General features: G+C 36.5%; 1 protein-coding gene across 1 annotated transcript; it reads left to right on the top strand.

Annotated features, from left to right (window-relative positions):
* Positions 1-625: 625 nt before the first annotated feature.
* LOC137407889 (nucleolar protein dao-5-like) lies at positions 626-17,696 on the top strand. The gene is made up of 11 exons (XM_068094271.1): positions 626-703; positions 3,917-3,962; positions 4,831-4,884; positions 5,580-5,678; positions 6,685-6,809; positions 11,919-12,954; positions 13,428-13,537; positions 14,799-14,988; positions 15,286-15,428; positions 15,947-16,038; positions 17,435-17,696. The coding sequence occupies exons 1-11, from the start codon at positions 626-628 to the stop codon at positions 17,694-17,696; spliced, it is 2,235 nt and encodes a 744-aa protein (XP_067950372.1).
* Positions 17,697-18,879: the final 1,183 nt, after the last annotated feature.

Genomic DNA, 18,879 nt, shown 5'->3' with positions numbered 1-18,879 from the left:
AGCTTTTAGATAGCCTTGTGAGTCACTCATTTATAGCTGTCTCTGTATACAAATATACAAATATACATTGTTTAGCTCCTCTTTTGGAGGGCTCTATTTCATGTCTTGTCTTGTGTATAATTAAAATCTTAGTCAGATTCCTTAGTCCCGATTTTGGCTTCCTGTTTATGTTTAAAAATCTGTATTGATGAGGTTTCATCACAAAGCTAACTAATCGACCTTGTTTGTATCAGAAGCCTAATACATACATACCCACTGCAAATCTAAAAATGTTACTTTCAGTTGCAAAAAGATTTTACAAACAAATCCGGCGTTTTTCTCGTGATCGTCCACCATATTTGCTGTTTTTCGTGTGGGACAGTTAGTTGAACAATACTCTACTAAAGTACCTTGAGTCACACTAACTGTTTCAGTATCGTTGCCATTTTATTCTGGGTTAAACCGTTATGTCTAGAGATTACAAATATTAGATGGAAATGAGAAATACAGGTTTAATAAAAATTCTTAACTTTCTTTGAGCAACCATTCATACAAATGGCGTTGTATTTTAGTGGAACCAGAGTTGAAGCAGTTATTAAGAGGGTGTAAGAGCAGGCCTGAGGCTGACCGAGTTGTAGCAGCTTATATGAGAGAAGCGAAAGGGCGGGAGAACCTTAATGATCGAATCTTGCTCGGCAGAAAGAGAAAAGAAACCGGAGCTAAGGTTTGTCAAGGTTTTACATTCGTGACCGTGAGATTCCAGTAAATTTGAAAGAATTCTATGGTTTGACAATACGCTACTGAAAAAACTGAGATCAGACTCACAAGTTCAAGTGTTACATGTTAGATTGTAGCTTTCTGTATAGATGTCTATGTTTATGGTAACCACTAGTAGTAAGACCAACATACGGAGTTTATATTATTAATGAAAAGTGCTACACAGCTTTCACAACAACAATCTCTGTAGGCTTTCATTGAGGCCGCTTGTCCTTGATGCATGCGAAAAGGCGCTCTTAGGCTTCTAATCGGATAGATCATTGCGCATATACTATATATGGTATACCATATATGGAATATCATATATGGAATACAAAAGTTCTAAGGTTGCCAATTGAGCCCATCATTGCGTGAAGTGAGCTTGCTTTTTACGTTAAATAAGCCGTAAATAGTACATAGAGCTCTGACACTTCGCTTTTAGAGCTCTTTCTTCACGAAATAAATTGTTTTAATGTCACTGAACATCACTCTTATTATAGTAAAATTATTCTGCCAAAATGCAAGGCAGTCGGATTCGTGCAGTTACTAGAGTGTGTCAATCGTAAGGTAAATGTACAAGTTAAACTCCTGTACATGGCAGTATTTTATGAAGCACTCTAATCACTGCCTATATTACTCAATGAGTCTGACAGTTTCAAGTCAAATTGCAAGATCAGAGTTTTATAATGCAGAAAATACATGAACCTAAAGAAAACCATGTTTTGTTATACTTTTACTGGTAGCTTAATAACACTCAACTAACTCGATGTTGAACTATTGACACTTTATGCGTTTAACCTTAAGTTTGTCTGCTATATCTTCCAGATATGGCAGACAAAGTCAAACTTTAAAGATCGAATGTCACAAAACTCGGAATAATCTCCTTTGTGTTTTGAAATGCTGTTGTTTTGGATCAATCTTCCTTGTGTTTGTAATGCTGTTGTTTTGTCTGCACTTGATGCCACTATAACGTATAAAGGTGTTTTAATATCTACTTCTATCACCTTTCCTGCTAGATAATCTGAAAATACTAGCAGTTGAGATAAAGGGACCTGGCGCTGGCTGCTTGTATGAACAGCAAGAAACAAAGTTTTTAGCTGCGCAGCTCGTTACTGGATCTTATTTACAGACTCTCTCAGTTGTTCAAGATGGCACTAAGTTTCCGATAAAATTAATTATTAATTTATTGTGAAGTGGGGTTTGTATGAAAACAGACTGACGTTGAACGGACGGTTTCAAACAGATTGCAAAACTTCTCTCGTGAGACTCTAACATTATGTTTTATTCATCAGTTCACTGAATTGAATTGAACTGAACAGCAAGTTGATGAGTTGCACTCTCTGAAGTACTACGTCTGTTGCATATCATTAGCGGTATAGTATTGAGAAGATAGTCACTCGCTTCTAAAGTATATCTTATTGACTGCATGGTACTGTCCTTGTATAGAAACACAGAATTTATCTTTTTCGACTTGGCACATACTGTAACTAATAAATAATAGTTTTACTTTTTCGCACTTTTCACTATTTTAGAACCATAGAAGCAACTTGGGGAACGAGTATCTTATATCTCTATATAGTTATCAGTTTACAGGCTACAGAGTAGGTTGATGTAAAGTAGTTCTCTCTGCTGTTCTCTTGGCTCACACTGTTAAACTCTGGAATCCCTGAATAAACTCTTCTAGTTCTTTGCTAAAATCTGTTCCACCTTTATTAAATATATTTAATAAAAGTGGAACAGATTTAATTATATATATAATCCCATTTAATTATATATGATTAAATGAGATTTCCTCAAAAGAGCATCCATAAGCCTCAGAAGTAATGAAAACTGTAATAACTCGTTTCAGAAGAATACCACTCAATAGACTTCATTCATAGACAGGAATCCTGTAGATATGTTATGAGTTTTCATATCAGTCTTTCTGATAAGATAATTAGCTGGCTGCTTTGCTTTAGTTTTAAGCTATAAATTTACTATTTCAACTAATTCCGTTGCTACAAAATATTAAATAATTTTTTACCAGTTTTAGATAGCAATTGAAATTTCAGGTAAAGACTATTTAATGTGAACCAAATAGTTGCTTATGAAACCCTTGCAGAGGTTTTCTGACTTTCGGAGCAGTTCCTGGTTGTTATCCTCAGTACCAAGACAGTCCTAGTTGTACGCACCAATGTCTGTTTCTAAATTTGATGTCTAATAATAATTCTTCTAGAAAAATGTTGTTCTCATTTTATTGAGCTAATCAACTTTTAAACATTGTATATTATTACATGATTAGCTCATGACCCTCTACAAAGTATCTTCACCAGCTCATACTCGTAGCTCATGACCCTCCACAAAGTATCTTCACCAGCTCATACTCGTAGCTCATGACCCTCCACAAAGTATCTTCACCAGCTCATACTCGTAGCTCATGACCCTCCACAAAGTATCTTCACCAGCTCATACTCGTAGCTCATGACCCTCCACAAAGTATCTTCACCAGCTCATACTCGTAGCTCATGACCCTCTACAAAGTATCTTCACCAGCTCATACTCGTAGCTCATGACTCTCCACAAAGTATCTTTACCAGCTCATACTCGTAGCTCATGACCCTCCACAAAGTATCTTCACCAGCTCATACTCGTAGCTCATGACCCTCCACAAAGTATCTTCACCAGCTCATACTCGTAGCTCATGACTCTCCACAAAGTATCTTTACCAGCTCATACTCGTAGCTCATGACCCTCCACAAAGTATCTTCACCAGCTCATACTCGTAGCTCATGACCCTCCACAAAGTATCTTCACCAGCTCATACTCGTAGCTCATGACCCTCCACAAAGTATCTTCACCAGCTCATACTCATAGCTCATGACCCTCTACAAAGTATCTTCACCAGCTCATACTCGTAGCTCAAGATGGAATAAGCCCTCTGGCAAATTTCTTTTAATTTATGACGGTTTCTCGTGTATGTGACAACTGTTATATTCTGACAATTCTCCTTGCTTGTCCGGCATACAAAAGGAAACGCAGCTGTTTAAAAGGATTTATTGATCACCAGCTTTGATTACTAGCCGTGTTTTTCCTAAACCTACTTTTACATATCAGGGAAATTTATCCCAAGATCTGCGTTGCATGAGTTTTACTTGGCTAGAATCAAATTAACTGCTAGTTTTATTTTTATGATATTTTGTAGAAGCCTGAACGGAAGAAACCAGAGCCTCCTAAGCCTCCTAAGCCTCGTAAGTAGTAACCAGAGGTACTGGGTAACAGAAAGTAGAAAGAACTTGCTAGTCAATAGTCGGGATGGGTCACTGATAGGAACTAGTCTATAGTAGTGGTTAGCAGTCTAAATAAAAATTAGAAGGTACTTGCTCGTCCGTAGTAAGGGTGGGTCACTAGTAAAAACTAGTCTACAGCAGTGGTTAAAGGTGTAAATGAACAGACGTTGTATGTAGCACCAACTAATACGTACTGAAAACTAGCCTGTTGTCATGGAACTAGGAATGCTATGGGATACCAGAGTCTTTCCTAAAATTTGGTCTTCTTATACCTGTGCATCATGGTGATACTGTTCAGTTTTTGACCCACTAAGTGAGTCATAATGTAGCACTTGCTATTACCAGTTTGTAACAGAGGCTAGACTTTTGTTTAAGGAATGATGTACTATAATAACATGTAACTTTATCTTATGTTGATAATTTTTTCCTTTGTTCTGTGTTCAGCCATTAAAACAAAATAAAGGAAAAGACCCAGTTTTATTCCACTCTAGATAGGATTTTTGATGGTGCTAGTTGAATAACTATATATGAATATAAATTATTAGAGATTAACTTATTTTTTTGTTTTCCAAAAATCTCTTTTTTTATAAATGTAAATAGTTTTGCAATCACCTCGAATGTTATCAGTGATAGAATGTTACATAAAACATGGTGAACTGTCTTGGAATGAAACAGTTGTATTGAAGTGCCTGTCAGTGCGTGGCAACTAAATGCAGGTGCCACTTGTGACACGCTAATACTGTAAGTTGTGAGCTAGCCTGACTGCCTGTCGATAGAAAGCTTTTGGATAGAACCAAGTTCTCAAGTTTGTAATCATCCTACTTTTTAGGAACTCCAGTTTTTTCTCCAAGTCCCCAACCTAGAAGACGCCCAATAGCTGAGGGTAACACGCTTCTAAAATATTATTGTTCATTTCAGACTCACCATTTCTGAGTTGGTAGTGTTTCACCTTAGAGAAGATCACACTGTAGAGTACTGCACACTGGTGTGAGTGAGTGATCACACTGTAGAGTACAGCACACTGGTGTGTGTGAGTGATCACACTGTAGAGTGCTGCACACTGGTGTGAGTGAGTGATCACACTGTAGAGTACTGCACACTGGTGTGAGTGAGTGATCACACTGTAGAGTACTGCACACTGGTGTGATTGAGTGATCACACTGTAGAGTACTGCACACTGGTGTGAGTGAGTGATCACACTGTAGAGTACTGCACACTGGTGTGAGTGAGTGATCACACTGTAGAGTACAGCACACTGGTGTGAGTGAGTGATCACACTGTAGAGTACAGCACACTGGTGTGAGTGAGTGATCACACTGTAGAGTACTGCACACTGGTGTGATTGAGTGATCACACTGTAGAGTACTGCACACTGGTGTGAGTGAGTGATCACACTGTAGAGTACTGCACACTGGTGTGAGTGAGTGATCACATGAAGATCTAACAACTGTTCATAATAACTAATTCCCACAATTCCCCTGTATTTTCAACAAGCTGGTTTATGACCAGCATGCAGCATGTACTAACATTAACAGGTTTATGTTTTTGTAAATGTTTTATCCATTTTCTAACATGTAGCGGAGCCAAAGAGTTTTCCGGCTGAACAAAAAGTACACACTCCAGAAGTTGTTTCACCTCCGCCTCGGGCTCCTTCACCAGTCAGACCTGCTGCTAAAGGTAGGATTTCTTTAACCTCTCATTTTCTCACTCACAGTTGACTATAATTATATCTAGGGTATGAGATTTAGCTGTTAGAAACTAGACGAATATATGTACAAAGGAGCTAGAAGTTCATACAATACATATAATCGAGTTTATGTAATTGTATGACTGCTTCTCTTTGCTCTGTATCCACACGGCTATAGTCTATATGAGTTATTAGATAATAGGCTAACCCAATGTTGATTTTAAAATGTGAGCGTAGTTTAAATTGAATAGCGTAGGCGTTGCCTGGTCACTTTTAGATTTCCTTTGGAGTACTTAATTTGAAAATGGGATTGAAGGATCAGCAATAGCTGATGCCAACATATCTCTGTAAATTTGAAGATCTTCTTGTAATAATATACAATCGACACAGCAATCACTCTATTGGTTAGAGGATGACTCATGGATGAGTCCAATATAAACTTTTTTAACTTTCACTAAAATGTATTATACAGCAAGCCATAACATTAGGTATTAACTAACTATAAAGATCTCAAACTACTGTTGTTGATGATGTCTCAAGAGGCAGAACGTCACTCCCTGCCAAGTGCTAACAAAGGATGGGATAACCCCTTACAAATGAGTATCCTCTACATGACACAAAACTCATAATTTCCCAACCTTGTAATAGAGGCATTATATCCCCTACCTGTGTTCTTTAGCTGCCTTGTAATAGAGACATTATATCCCCTATGTGCCTTGTAATAGAGACATTATATCCCCTATGTACCTTGTAATAGAGACATTATATTCCCTATGTACTTTGTAATAGAGACATTATATCCCCTATGTGTGTTCTTTAGCTGCCTATTCCTTTCATAATTATGTTGAACTTTCTGCTGTCAGCTATTTCTCTTAATAAACCATCATATTTATTCACTGTTCCTGGGCTGGCCTCAATCTCAACCTGTTACCATGCAGTTGATGCTTTCTGCAATTTACTCTATTTTGCTGATAGACAGACTTGTGTTCTTTGCAGAGCTAGTTTCAGAATCAGATTCAGATTATGACAATGAACTGAGGACCAGATCTCCGTCTCCAAAGCCCCAAAAGGAGAACCAACAACAACAAAACCCAGCCCCAAAACAGTCAGAGAAGCAAAAAGTAAGCATTTCTATATCAGAAATATATAGCCTAATGTGTATAATTGTATGACACACTTCTGCCGAGAAGTAGGGTGAGACAACAGCGTATGCCATCTTTACAACAGTCTTAATTTAACAAGGGCAGTCTTGCTAAAGGTCAAGAACGCCTGACCTGCAAACAACAGGTTGAAGTTCAATTTCCTAAGCAGGCCACTTGTAGTGACAGAAAGAAATCCAACCTTAAAATACTCTCTGCAACTGGGCATGTTTCCAGTCATTGAGGTTCCTTAATCACTGGGCTCAGACATGTCCAGCCAAGATCACTGAGCCATTGTTTGTGTAACAAAGGCTCTTAACAAACGCGCACCCTCTGCTTGCAGTAAGCTAAGCAGTCATCATACATACTTGATCTTAGAGAGATTTTCCTAGTGAAATGAACTAATGACAGACATACTTTAAAGGTTGACTTGCAACAAAGTTCACATTACAGTTATTTGGTATCAAAAGATTCACCATGTCTCACTCTGTTGTGTTGTAGGTGTCAAATACGTGGAAATGTGATTACCAGCTCTTTAACGCTCAAAACGAAAAGCCGCCGTAGATTGGAATCTGTTTATTTATCTGACGTAGTCATTCCAGTTTGGTTATCGTCTTGTCACGTATGTTCTCACGTGAATTGAAAGGCCAATACAAAGCTTACTGTAAAACTTATCGTAGCATTAGTTTATGACAAACACTTCGGGTTTTACCGAAGACCCCGTATCAAATATAGATGCTCGCTACTTTACAGTTTTCTTTTGGCATTATTCAATCGTCAAGTCGTAATCTGATCACGCGACCCAATACTTCGCAAATAATTTTTGAGGCTCTTTTCGATTATCACAGGTAACCAACAGGCTCGTCAGTATTATCAGACAATGATATATACTCCTTCGAGCTAAGGTTAAAAAGTTTAACGATTTTTGACAGTAAGTTATAAGATATCAGTGCTAAAAGTGACGGCATTACAATGACGATAAAACAGACGCGTAAAAACAATAGACATGGTTTTAGTGAAGTTTTTGGTGAAGTATATTTGTGAAAATATTTCGACGAATGAGGTTGCATGAAAGTGTAAACAGAAACTATCCTGTAACAACCACGTCCCATTTGAGCCGTTTTGGAAAGCGAATCCAAACTACGGCGGTCTTTGTGGCTGCGATTAACTGTTCGTTTTTTAGCTTTTAAGAGCTTGTAATCACATTCCCACGTTTTTTGCACCTACAACATATCAGAGTAAAACATGGTGAATCTTTTGATACCAAATAATAGTAATGTGAATTTTATTGCAAGTCAACCTTTAAGCTAAGATTTGCCAATCTGTAATATTGCAATTATATGTGATTGTGTATATTTTCAAACTTTCTTTTTAATAATTTAATTCTGCTGCTTTACATGCCTAAATACGAGGCCAAATGATTGGTTGCTTGTGATTTGTGTAGAATCTGTTCTCTCTAGCGTCCAATGAAGAATGAGGACTGATTTCACCTTTAGACTCGTAGATTAAGTAAACAAGTGACGTCTCTTTAACAGCCCTGGTTACTCATCATAAAATAATGAAATAATGAAATATTGATTAGGCAACTGAAATACTATCCAGTTGAAGTGAGCTTCCTGTATAGCTCTCTAGTGCATAGGTGTGACACGGAAAAAGGAAAGGTGCTAACATGGTAACATTAAAGAGCTCTGGCTCGCCAATCAATAATTCAGGCGGTTGGTATGGCGGGGCCTGATGGAATGTTTACATTTGATATTTGAAAGGAAACCATATTACAAGTCATTTAAATAGAATGCAAATGCTATGAAAGTTTTGAGCGTAAAGGAGAGCGTATGTGGCCTCCCTGATGTATGTAATTGAAACTTTGGTGTAACAGCTGTATATTAGTTGTATCAGCGGCTAGTGTGTACTAGGGTTGCAGGATAGCTCGATAGTCGATTGCGATAGTCGGTAGTTGCCTTCTCAATATGAATATGTTGCTTATTTTTAGCCTATCAAAACATCCGAAACTTATATATTGTTATTGAATAATAAAAAAGAAATAACCCGATAGTTTTGCAGGTACGTAGTTTTTTTCTGCAGCTTTTCCTTTTTCTATCCCTCCCCCTTCGATTTTTTTTCAGACACGATAATGTGATAGCTTTACCAGCTGCCAAGTCACGCGATAACTATCGGTGAACTCTGTCTGCTCATTGATAATTCAATAGCTATCGCTATCGGTGGCACAACTCCAACGATAGTCAATAACACCTTTGCGAACCACATATGCCATTCCTAGTGTGTACCACGTACAGCGCATTTAATGTACACAGGCTATACAGTCAAGCCTCTACTTAAGCTCTCAAACATGTGGTGTGCAACTTAAAGGTTGACTTGCAACAAAATTCACATTACCGTTATTTGATATGAAAAGATTCACCATGTCTTACTTTGTTGTGTTGTAGGTGCAAAATATGTGGAAATGTGATTACAAGCTCTTAAAAGCTCAAAAACGAACAAAAAATAGCAGCCACACGAAACCGCCGTAGTTTGGATTCCCTTTCCAAAACGGCCAAATGTGATGTAGTTGTGAGAGATGGTTTCTGTTTACACTTTCTTGCAGCCTTATTCGTCGAAATATTTTCACAAATATACTTCACGCATTCAATAAAACTATGTCTATTGTTCTTACGCGTCTGTTTTATGGTCATTGTAATGTTGTCACTTTTAGCACTGATATCTTATACCTTACCGTAAAAAATCGTTAAAAATTTTAACCTTAGCTCGAAGGAGTACATATCATTGTCTGATAATCATGGCGAGCCTGTTGGTCACCTGTGATAATCGAAAAGTGCTGCAAAAATTATTTGCGAAGTATTGGGTCACATGATCAGAGAATGACTTGACAATTGAATAATGCCGAAACAAAACTGTAAAGTAGCGAGCATCTATATTTGATACGGGGTCTTCGGTAAAACCCGAAGTGTTTGTCATAAACTAGTATTACGATAAGTTTTATATTGAGCTTTGTATTGGCCTTTCAATTTTCGTGAGAACATACGTGACAAGACGAAAACCAAATTTCGTGGTTACATCATCGAAATAAAGAGATTCCGATCTACGGCCGCTTTTTTTTTAGCTTTTAAGAGCTTGTAATCACATTTCCACATATTTTCCACTTACATCACAACAGAGTAAGACATGGTGAATCCTTTGATACCAAATAACTGTAATGTGAATTTTGTTGCAAGTCAACCTTCAAGTAAATATTTGACATCCTAAGCAATGGTCAGAGTGCCAAAGCAGTGATATTAGGGGAGTAAAAGAGCAGAAGTTACTGAACATTAAAAACATAGGATAAAAGATACAAACACTAATAATAATAATGTTATTAATAATAATGATAATAATATTAATAATAATAACATAATAATATTATTATATCATTAATATATATATATATATATACTAGCTGCATTACCCATCTACGGGAACAAACTCATGTACAGCAAGAGGTTTATTGAGAGTTGTCTTTCATACTGTAAAACAGTTCCAAATATGCAGTCTACTGAAATTGTTGCCCTGATCAGAGTATGCATACACATATGCGGTCATACATGTCAATAATGTTGAAGAGGACAATGGAAATCTGCAATGTGTTTTACAGCTAGATGTGTGTAAAATCTAGTAAATATTCTAGATTCATGTATTTAGATTCATGCATCCAGATTCATGCATCTAGATTCATGCATCCTTTCATACCCATCTATATCTGCAGTTGACGATCGCGCGCAATAATTCAATGCAAGCATGACACAATGTTAATTCAACGCAACACTTGCGGATAGACAACATCTTTGTTTTTCTGTCGGGTGTATGAACAAACAGTTTTCGGCATGTGCCTACTTTTTAGCAGGCTACGTACATCTAGCCATGACTTAAGTAGCGTGACAGTAAGTCGATACCAGCTGCTCTTTTTTCACCATCGCCTATTGCAACACTCGGAGTACCTGTGCAAGTTCTGTAGTAGCTGCAGTATTCGTAGCTGGAAAAAATAAAAGTAACTCAGCCGCGGAAGGAAATGAACATGTAAAAACAATGCAACGTTTTTAAGTAGTTTAAATGTGGCAATTCATGGACAATACCACATTAAATGAGAAGTGCTAACCTTTTTGAAGTAGAAATTTAGTAGGTAGTTTTCGAAGCGAAAACAATTGTCTAGGTGCCTGAAAAAGACAAACGTTCATGTGAACTTCCATTGACAGTAAATATTAATTTATGACTCATTTACTAATTAAATTTATTACTCAGTAATTTATTTAATGAGTAGTAAATTTTATTTAATTTTATTGATTTATTTGCTACTCATATTAATTCAGTTGGCTTCGTACGACCGAAACGAAAGAAGGAAAGGCCGCTCTATAAGGTGGATTAACACCCACATACACAAATATATAGACAGACTTTTTGCCATTTTTATAGTAGATATGAATACTGGTTTATAATCTCAGAGAGCCATCATTTTTGTGAAATTTAGCAATTTTTGTCGCTCTAAAGTATGAATTCATATGATTTTTATGTCATTTTAAGATAGGATTATTAATAGAACTTATTGCAAAAAAGCATTTGAATGTTTTATGAAAACTACTTTGTTTTCATAATAAGAACTTGTTTAAGTAAATCAAATTAGCGAAACCTGCATTTAATAATAAACTGGGAAAAGATATGTCTGACAAATTTTCATAAATGTTTCATTGTAAGAGACTTTATTAAATGTAAGGAGTTTGTATTTTTTATCCAAGCAGTTCCTGAACTCATTCAAAAAAAGCTTGTAGCTTTAATAAAGGTTATTGAATTTTTATTGACCGGTGTACATTTCAATTATGTGAAGATGCCATTTTTAGTCATTTCAAACTTTGTTGTTTTGTATAATTCAAACGCCTCTTTTCTTACATTTATTTTGATGCTCTTTCTAAATTTGAATGCAACATTTAATTGGTATCCAAAGTTGGTAAGTCACTCATCTACATGCAAATGTATAGCCATTTATGGAAGGCTATTGTTAGTCATGGAATGCGCAGACGTCTTACGTTGTTTTCTGTACTTATGTAGGTTGCTGAGTCAAAGACTCCTGCGCGGAAAGGGCTCTTTGATTATTATTCTAAAGGAGCACCGAGTAAACAATCTGTAGCTGCTAGCAAATATTCTCTACAAAAAGGTACCACCTACAAACCCACAAAGTCTCCACCACCTCAAATAACTCCTCCACCTAAAAGTAAACGCAAAAAAAAAGGGCGTAAAAAGAGGGTAGCTGGCTTTACAGACTTTTCTTCTAGTGAAGAATCAGAGACAGAAGCTCCCAAAAATCAACCAAAAGTGACACATGCCAAAGAGAGAATGACACCTGTCAAAAACAACTCGACACCAGTCAATCCAAAAAAGACACAAGTGAAGGAAGATGATTCATGTTTGGAAAGCAGCAGTGAGGAGGAGCGCACAGACGTATCAGACAAACGAAAGTCACCTGTTGTAAGCGCTCCTTTGAGGGAACCTACGATAGAATCATCCTCAGAAGAATCTAGCGAGGATGAGTCTGCAAACAAAGAGGTTAACAGACTGAACACAAAGAATAAGATAGGAAAGGCTAAAGGAGAGTTTGAGGACTACTCACATTCAGACGAAGAGAAGCCAGCTGTTACTGCAACTAAATCTTCCACTATGTCAAGGTCAGCTAGTGACACTGATAGTGACTCAGATAGTACTGATGAGAGTGTTTCCACCGTCTCAAAGGCGACAAGCAAAAAAACAGAAGAGGTCAATACCAAATCAAAACTATCTGCTGATTCGGTAGTTGTAACCAAAGAAGTGATTGAGCAGCCTTCAGCCAAAAAGAAAGTTGTGAATGCAGACATACTTGAAACCACACAGACTGTTGGAAGACAAGTGTCTACCGTGGCACCTGCGGCCGGTGTCGTAGCAACTGGCGTTGAAGCAGCAAAACAAGACAAGGTAGTACATTGGGACGCTGATGTAACTAGTCCCAAGCCAACAGCTCGAAAACCTAAAAAAGATCGAAAAAATAAAAAAGAAAAAAATAAAAAGAAGTTAGACGTTGTAAAAGAAGAAGATGAAGAAATTGAAAAAAAAGGTAAGCTGGTTTTATGATCCTAAATTTGTGTTTCATTTGAACTTTAATTCACTTTACAGTTTCACCTGAGAATTATTGTTGTTCACCATTATTCATCGGTCAAACGAGGCCCAAGTCAATATTACCATCGATTTTGAACCCGAGTTTCAGCGTGCCCTTTTAAATTGACCTTCCTTTTTGTTAAAGTTCATCTATTTCATCTTGCCATGATTTGATGGTCTTGTCTTATGTTCTGGCATCCAAATTGCTGGTCTAATGACCTTTTTGTCACCTGCCATTTTACTAATGCACCTACATGTAAGTCAAATACATTTAATTTCTTGAAAAAAGTATTTCACCGAATTGTTTCAAAATGATACTGTAAAGAAATTCGTGTGATTGGAACTGCTATGTAAGACTAACAGCATTGAACAAAATGTATTTAAGAAACTTCATGGTGGTTATAAAAAACAGCTGACCTCTTCGATTTTTAGAAATCGTTGTAAGATCTGAAGGAAAAAAATCTGTTGAGAACTTAGAGACAGGGTTGATAGAACGACCTACATCAGAGTCAAGGCTGATAGAACGACCTGCATCAACAAAGGTTGGTTACATCAGCAAAGATTAGTTACAGTTAAATCTAACTAGTTACAGCTCTATATTGATAGACATCTGCAGACTTATTACGATGACTCTATGACTGACTAATAGCTCTATGACTGACTAATAGCTCTATGATTGACTAATAGCTCTATGACTGACTAATAACTCTATGACCTACTAATAACTCTATGACTGACTAAAAGCTCTGAATGACTGATAACTCTATGACTGACTAATAACTCTGACTGACTGATAACTCTATGACTGACTAATAACTCTATGACCTACTAATAACTCTATGACTGACCAGATAGTTTTCTACAATAAAACTTTCTAAAATTTTAGCACAGTGATTTAGTTTGTTGCTTTCAAAACTTGTTAAAACTTTGTTTCTTCTTGAGCCAATATGAGTTTGGACAATGTGAAACTATACAGATCTGTAGATCCGTCTCTTTCACCATGAAAGTTGAACTATAGACATCTGTAGATCCACCTCTCTCATCATGGAAGTGAAACTGTCTAAATCTGTATATCCACTTCTCTCATCATGGAAGTGAACTTATAAAAATTGTTTTTTTGTTGTTATTTGATATAGGGGAGAAGTGGGTAATGTGGACAGCTTTTTTCCATTACAGTTACCACTATTCTATTCACTTTAGAATACTCTAAATTTTATCTTTAGCTTGCAGAGTTTGTTGGCTCTCTTTTCCTACTTGCATGTTTTGTAATACAAGCAATAGTTTTTCCAGAATCCGCCATATCGTAAACCACAAGATTGTCCACATTTTCCAGGTGCACTGGAAAATATGAACAAGTCATTTTTTGTCATTAAAAATAAAAATTTCTTTGATATTTAAATAACCACAAGTAATATATGCATTTGTTTATATTCAATTTAACGTAAACTGTACAGGAATAATTCAAATCTGACAATATAAGATAATAGTTCTACTAAGTCATAGTAATAACTCAGATTGTCCTACTACCCGCTAGTCCTTGCTTTCCAAAATTATCTCTATGAACATGTCCTATGCTATTTATCTTGATTCGATAGTTCCTGGCAAGTTCTGGTGACTTGATAGGCCACCCCATCTAGAACAACCTCGCACACTGGAACTTTCTACAAAGCAACCCTTTGATTGTCATTGAGCTCTCGCTATTAAACAAAATATCAACAAGCTAGTTTCATGAAACTGCAAAGCTCAGTTAGCTAGCAACTATAAACAGAATTATCTTTTAAACATTTAAATCATATTTCTTAGAGTGACAACTCTAGTCAAGTGGAGCATGTGAGAGAAGATCCAACGCTGACAGGACCTGTCTTCCCATCAACTCTCTCTTTACAGTCGCGACACTCTCAGCAGGTGGCTCAGGCAGACCTCCTCCCATCAGCCCTTGAGCAGAAGGATGAGTTGGAGAGAGAGCTCAGTGCCATGAATGACCAAACCGGAAGTCAGTTTTGCAATGCCATGGCGCATTGCAGTTGTCCTTTCTACCTTCTTATAAAAGAATGCCATGAGATATTTTGCTGAAATTGTTCAGAGAGTGTGGAGTTGGTTTTAAGTGTATTTACAGACTATTTCATGACAGTACTGGAGGTATTGTTTTATATGCAAAGTCAGCAGAGGCCCCAACCTTAAACTGATCTGCGTTAACCATTTATAATTAAAGTTTGATTGATATGAATTCATATTTTCTATTCATGTCCATCATATACAATGTGCATGAAAATGTCTTGTTCTGTTTTAGAGCCTGTGACTCCTGCAAACACTGTTAATCCTGTGGAAAAGCCATCAAAAGCATCAAAGAAACCAGTGGAGGCTGTAAAAAAACATAAAAGGGAACTCTCTCCATACAAAGTGCTTCCAGATATTCCTTCTACTGAAAAAAAGGTTTATAGAACGTCTTTGTTCTTTATTACATTTCACTAGTACCTCTTTCACTAGTGCCTTTTTCACTAGTGCCTCTTTCACCAGTGCCTCTTTCACTAGTGCCTCTTTCACTCTTCCCTTTCCATAGCCTTTACTTACAAACAATCATTGCTTGCAATATAACATTTTCCTTTTTTTCAATTTCATTTGGCTATTGTTATTTAGCCTAGTTTCCAACATGGCATCTGATGTACTTACTGTTATATTTATAGCCTTTCAATTAAACTTGAGTCACTAACAAATACTGTCAAACATGTTCAGGGCTCTACTGGGAGCATCAGCCGCCTCACCGCTGACCAAAACAAGTTCCCAGTCTAAGTTTGTTGCATTTTTTTGAAGTGCGCTGTAACTCTTGGTCTATATCGCTACATTCCAGCGTGTGCTCTTGCACTCTAACAGAGTGTATAGCCTTGTTTCTAGGATCAGACATACACTGTAGGTAGCTGCTAGAATAATTACAATAGAGTTTGCTGTTGCAGCGTGACTGGCCACCCATTGCTGCCTTGCAAGGCGAAGCAAAACAGAGCACGGATGACTCTCTCATCGTCTATGCTAAGCCGCATAAAAAAGGGTAAGTACAGTCCTGCATCCATCTCTCCCTCATTCAACTGATACTGTAGTTATTATTCTCCACTGATAGGCCCTTAGTATGCTAGTCAAAATATTGGTAGAATTGGTTAGCTGTTTTATCACAAGGAATATATAATTTATCCCAATAGTAATCATTATTTTTAAGCATCTCAATTAACTTATATTAGTGTGCAGTAATATTTATTTTCTAGATAAATTTCACCTCAAACAAGATACAGTTCATCCAGATAATATGCCTCCTTTCACAACATACATTCAATAGGAGTATTCTGATCCAGACTGGTTGATAAATATTTCTGTAGTTTGCTGCACATGAAACAGTATCAATTTGATTCGCTACAAAATGTGACTAGCCATGTTACCGTAAAACCTCTATGTGAACGCTACCTTTACCGCTATAGATTGAAAAATACATTAGCGCCCTTTAATTTAACGCTTCCTCGATATGCCCTTGACATATACCCTTGCTTCATATGCCTTTGACATTCTATGATTCACCTCCATTTGACCGCCACTGTGACATTTTCCGATTTTTACGAATCAATAATAGCGAGTGATCAGTAGAAAGGTGTCTACCAAATGGCACGAATAATGACTTGGTTACATCAATAACAATCAATTCTTTTGTTGCTGTAGTAGTGGATACGATGATTGTAGTGATGGGTTACCTGAGAAGATCAATCATCACAATCGTCAGAACTACACAATAATTTGAAGTCGTTAAATCAGGTCCATTGTTTACAGATTCGTTCATAATGTAGTTCACAATCTTACCTTATCTTACGAGTAGACCGGTAAGTGTTTTGATGAATGATGAGGAATTAAATTAGAATACATCCTTTGTTGTGACGTATTCTAATTTAATTCTAACTTCATTTACAACGTCGTTAAAAGTTAAAAACGTTATGTCCATTTTCCAACTCCGAAGCTTTACGATTCCTTTAAAACTTTGGAACCGACATTCTCAAAATAATTGATAACAGTACCACGATAATATTTTATAATCAAAGTAGATCCTTGTTTAACTCGGTCTGATACTTCAACGTATATGATAAACGGTTTAGCAAAATGCTGAGGCTGATGGCATTAATTTAGATACATCTGATGGAGAGGGCAAGATTTAGGCAAGATTATCGTCGCATCTTTTCAGTGAGAAACGGTTAAAGCTATTTTCCCAAAATTTCGATGAGCAAGTCGAAACAGTGCCCCCCTCTATTTGAATGTTACCCCTAATAGAACATCACTATAGGAAAAGGGTTGAAAAAGTGATCGCCATAGCGTTCATATAGAGGTTATACGATATGTATGATTTTGCAAACTAGCTAGCGCTTCACCATTTTTGGCTTAGCCACGCAAAATTGTTCATGTTTGTGCAGAGGGAGCAAAAAAGAGAAACGAGACATGGGGCCATATTTAGAAGCGCTAGACAAAGCCTGTGACAGCAGCCTACAATATATCGTCGCGAAGACAGGTGCTCAGTTGGGTCTAGCCAACCCTAACAATGTCTTCAAAGCCAGGGTTGCACTCCAAATAAATGAGAAGAAAGCTGCGAAACTAGACCAGAAAATCCTGGCGAGGCTGCAGAATGAGAATGGTGCTTATAGAAAACGTATCGACAAGTTTCTGAACAAACCCTGATGAGTTGACCTCAAATTAGCTGTTTGAATCAACCATTATCATGTAGTATATTGGGAAGACAATTCCAGCCTATCACTCATCTCTGACAGGAAATTTGTAGTGATAATGAGATTTTGTATTTTTCTACTTGTAGCTAGTACAACACATATACATAAATCATATGTAAATACTGTACATATGCCTGGTAACTTGGTACACCTTTCTACTTGTAGCTAGTACAACACTTATACATAAATCACATGTAAATATTGTACATATGTCAGGTAATTTGGTATACCTTTCTACTTGTAGCTAGTACAACATTTATACATAAATCACATGTAAATACTGTACATATGTCCTGTAATTTGGTATATCTTTCTACTTGTAGCTAGTACAACACTTATACATAAATCACATGTAATTACTGTACATATATCCTGTAATTTGATATATCTTTCTACTTGTAGCTAGTACAACACTTATACATAAATCACATGTAAATACTGTACATATATCCTGTAATTTGGTATATCTTTCTACTTGTAGTTAGTACAACATTTATACATAAATCACATGTAAATACTGTACATATGTCATGTAACTTGGTATATCTTTCTACTTGTAGCTAGTTCAACACTTATACATAAATCACATGTAAATACTGTACATATGTCCTGTAATTTGATATATCTTTCTACTTGTAGCTAGTTCAACAATTATACATAAATCATATGTAAATACTGTACAGATATCCTGTAACTTGCTATACCTTTCTACTTGTAGCTAGTACAACACTTATACATAAATCACATGTAATTACTGTACATATATCCTGTAATTTGATATCTTTCTACTTGTAGCTAGTACAACATTTATACATAAATCACATGTAAATACTGTACATATGTCCTGTAACTTGGTATATCTTTCTACTTGTAGCTAGTACAACATTTATACATAAATCACATGTAAATACTGTACATATATCCTGTAATTTGATATATCTTTCTACTTGTAGCTAGTACAACACTTATACATAAATCACATGTAAATACTGTACATATGTCATGTAACTTGGTATACCTTTCTACTTGTAGCTAGTACAACACTTATACATAAATCACATGTAAATACTGTACATATGTCCTGTAACTTGGTATATCTTTCTACTTGTAGCTAGTACAACACTTATACATAAATC

This window comes from Watersipora subatra, chromosome 11 (genome assembly GCF_963576615.1).
Source record: "Watersipora subatra chromosome 11, tzWatSuba1.1, whole genome shotgun sequence".
Taxonomy (NCBI): Eukaryota; Metazoa; Bryozoa; class Gymnolaemata; order Cheilostomatida; family Watersiporidae; genus Watersipora; species Watersipora subatra.
This window is presented reverse-complemented; position numbering and strand designations above follow the sequence as displayed.

Excerpts from the sequence above, each read along its gene's own strand:
- LOC137407889 (XM_068094271.1), top strand. The coding sequence starts at position 626 with ATGAGAGAAGCGAAAGGGCGGGAGAACCTTAATGATCGAATCTTGCTC. Across the intron at positions 4,885-5,579 it reads AAGACGCCCAATAGCTGAGG|CGGAGCCAAAGAGTTTTCCG; the intron begins GTAACACGCTTC and ends TCTAACATGTAG. Across the intron at positions 13,538-14,798 it reads AACGACCTGCATCAACAAAG|AGTGACAACTCTAGTCAAGT; the intron begins GTTGGTTACATC and ends CATATTTCTTAG.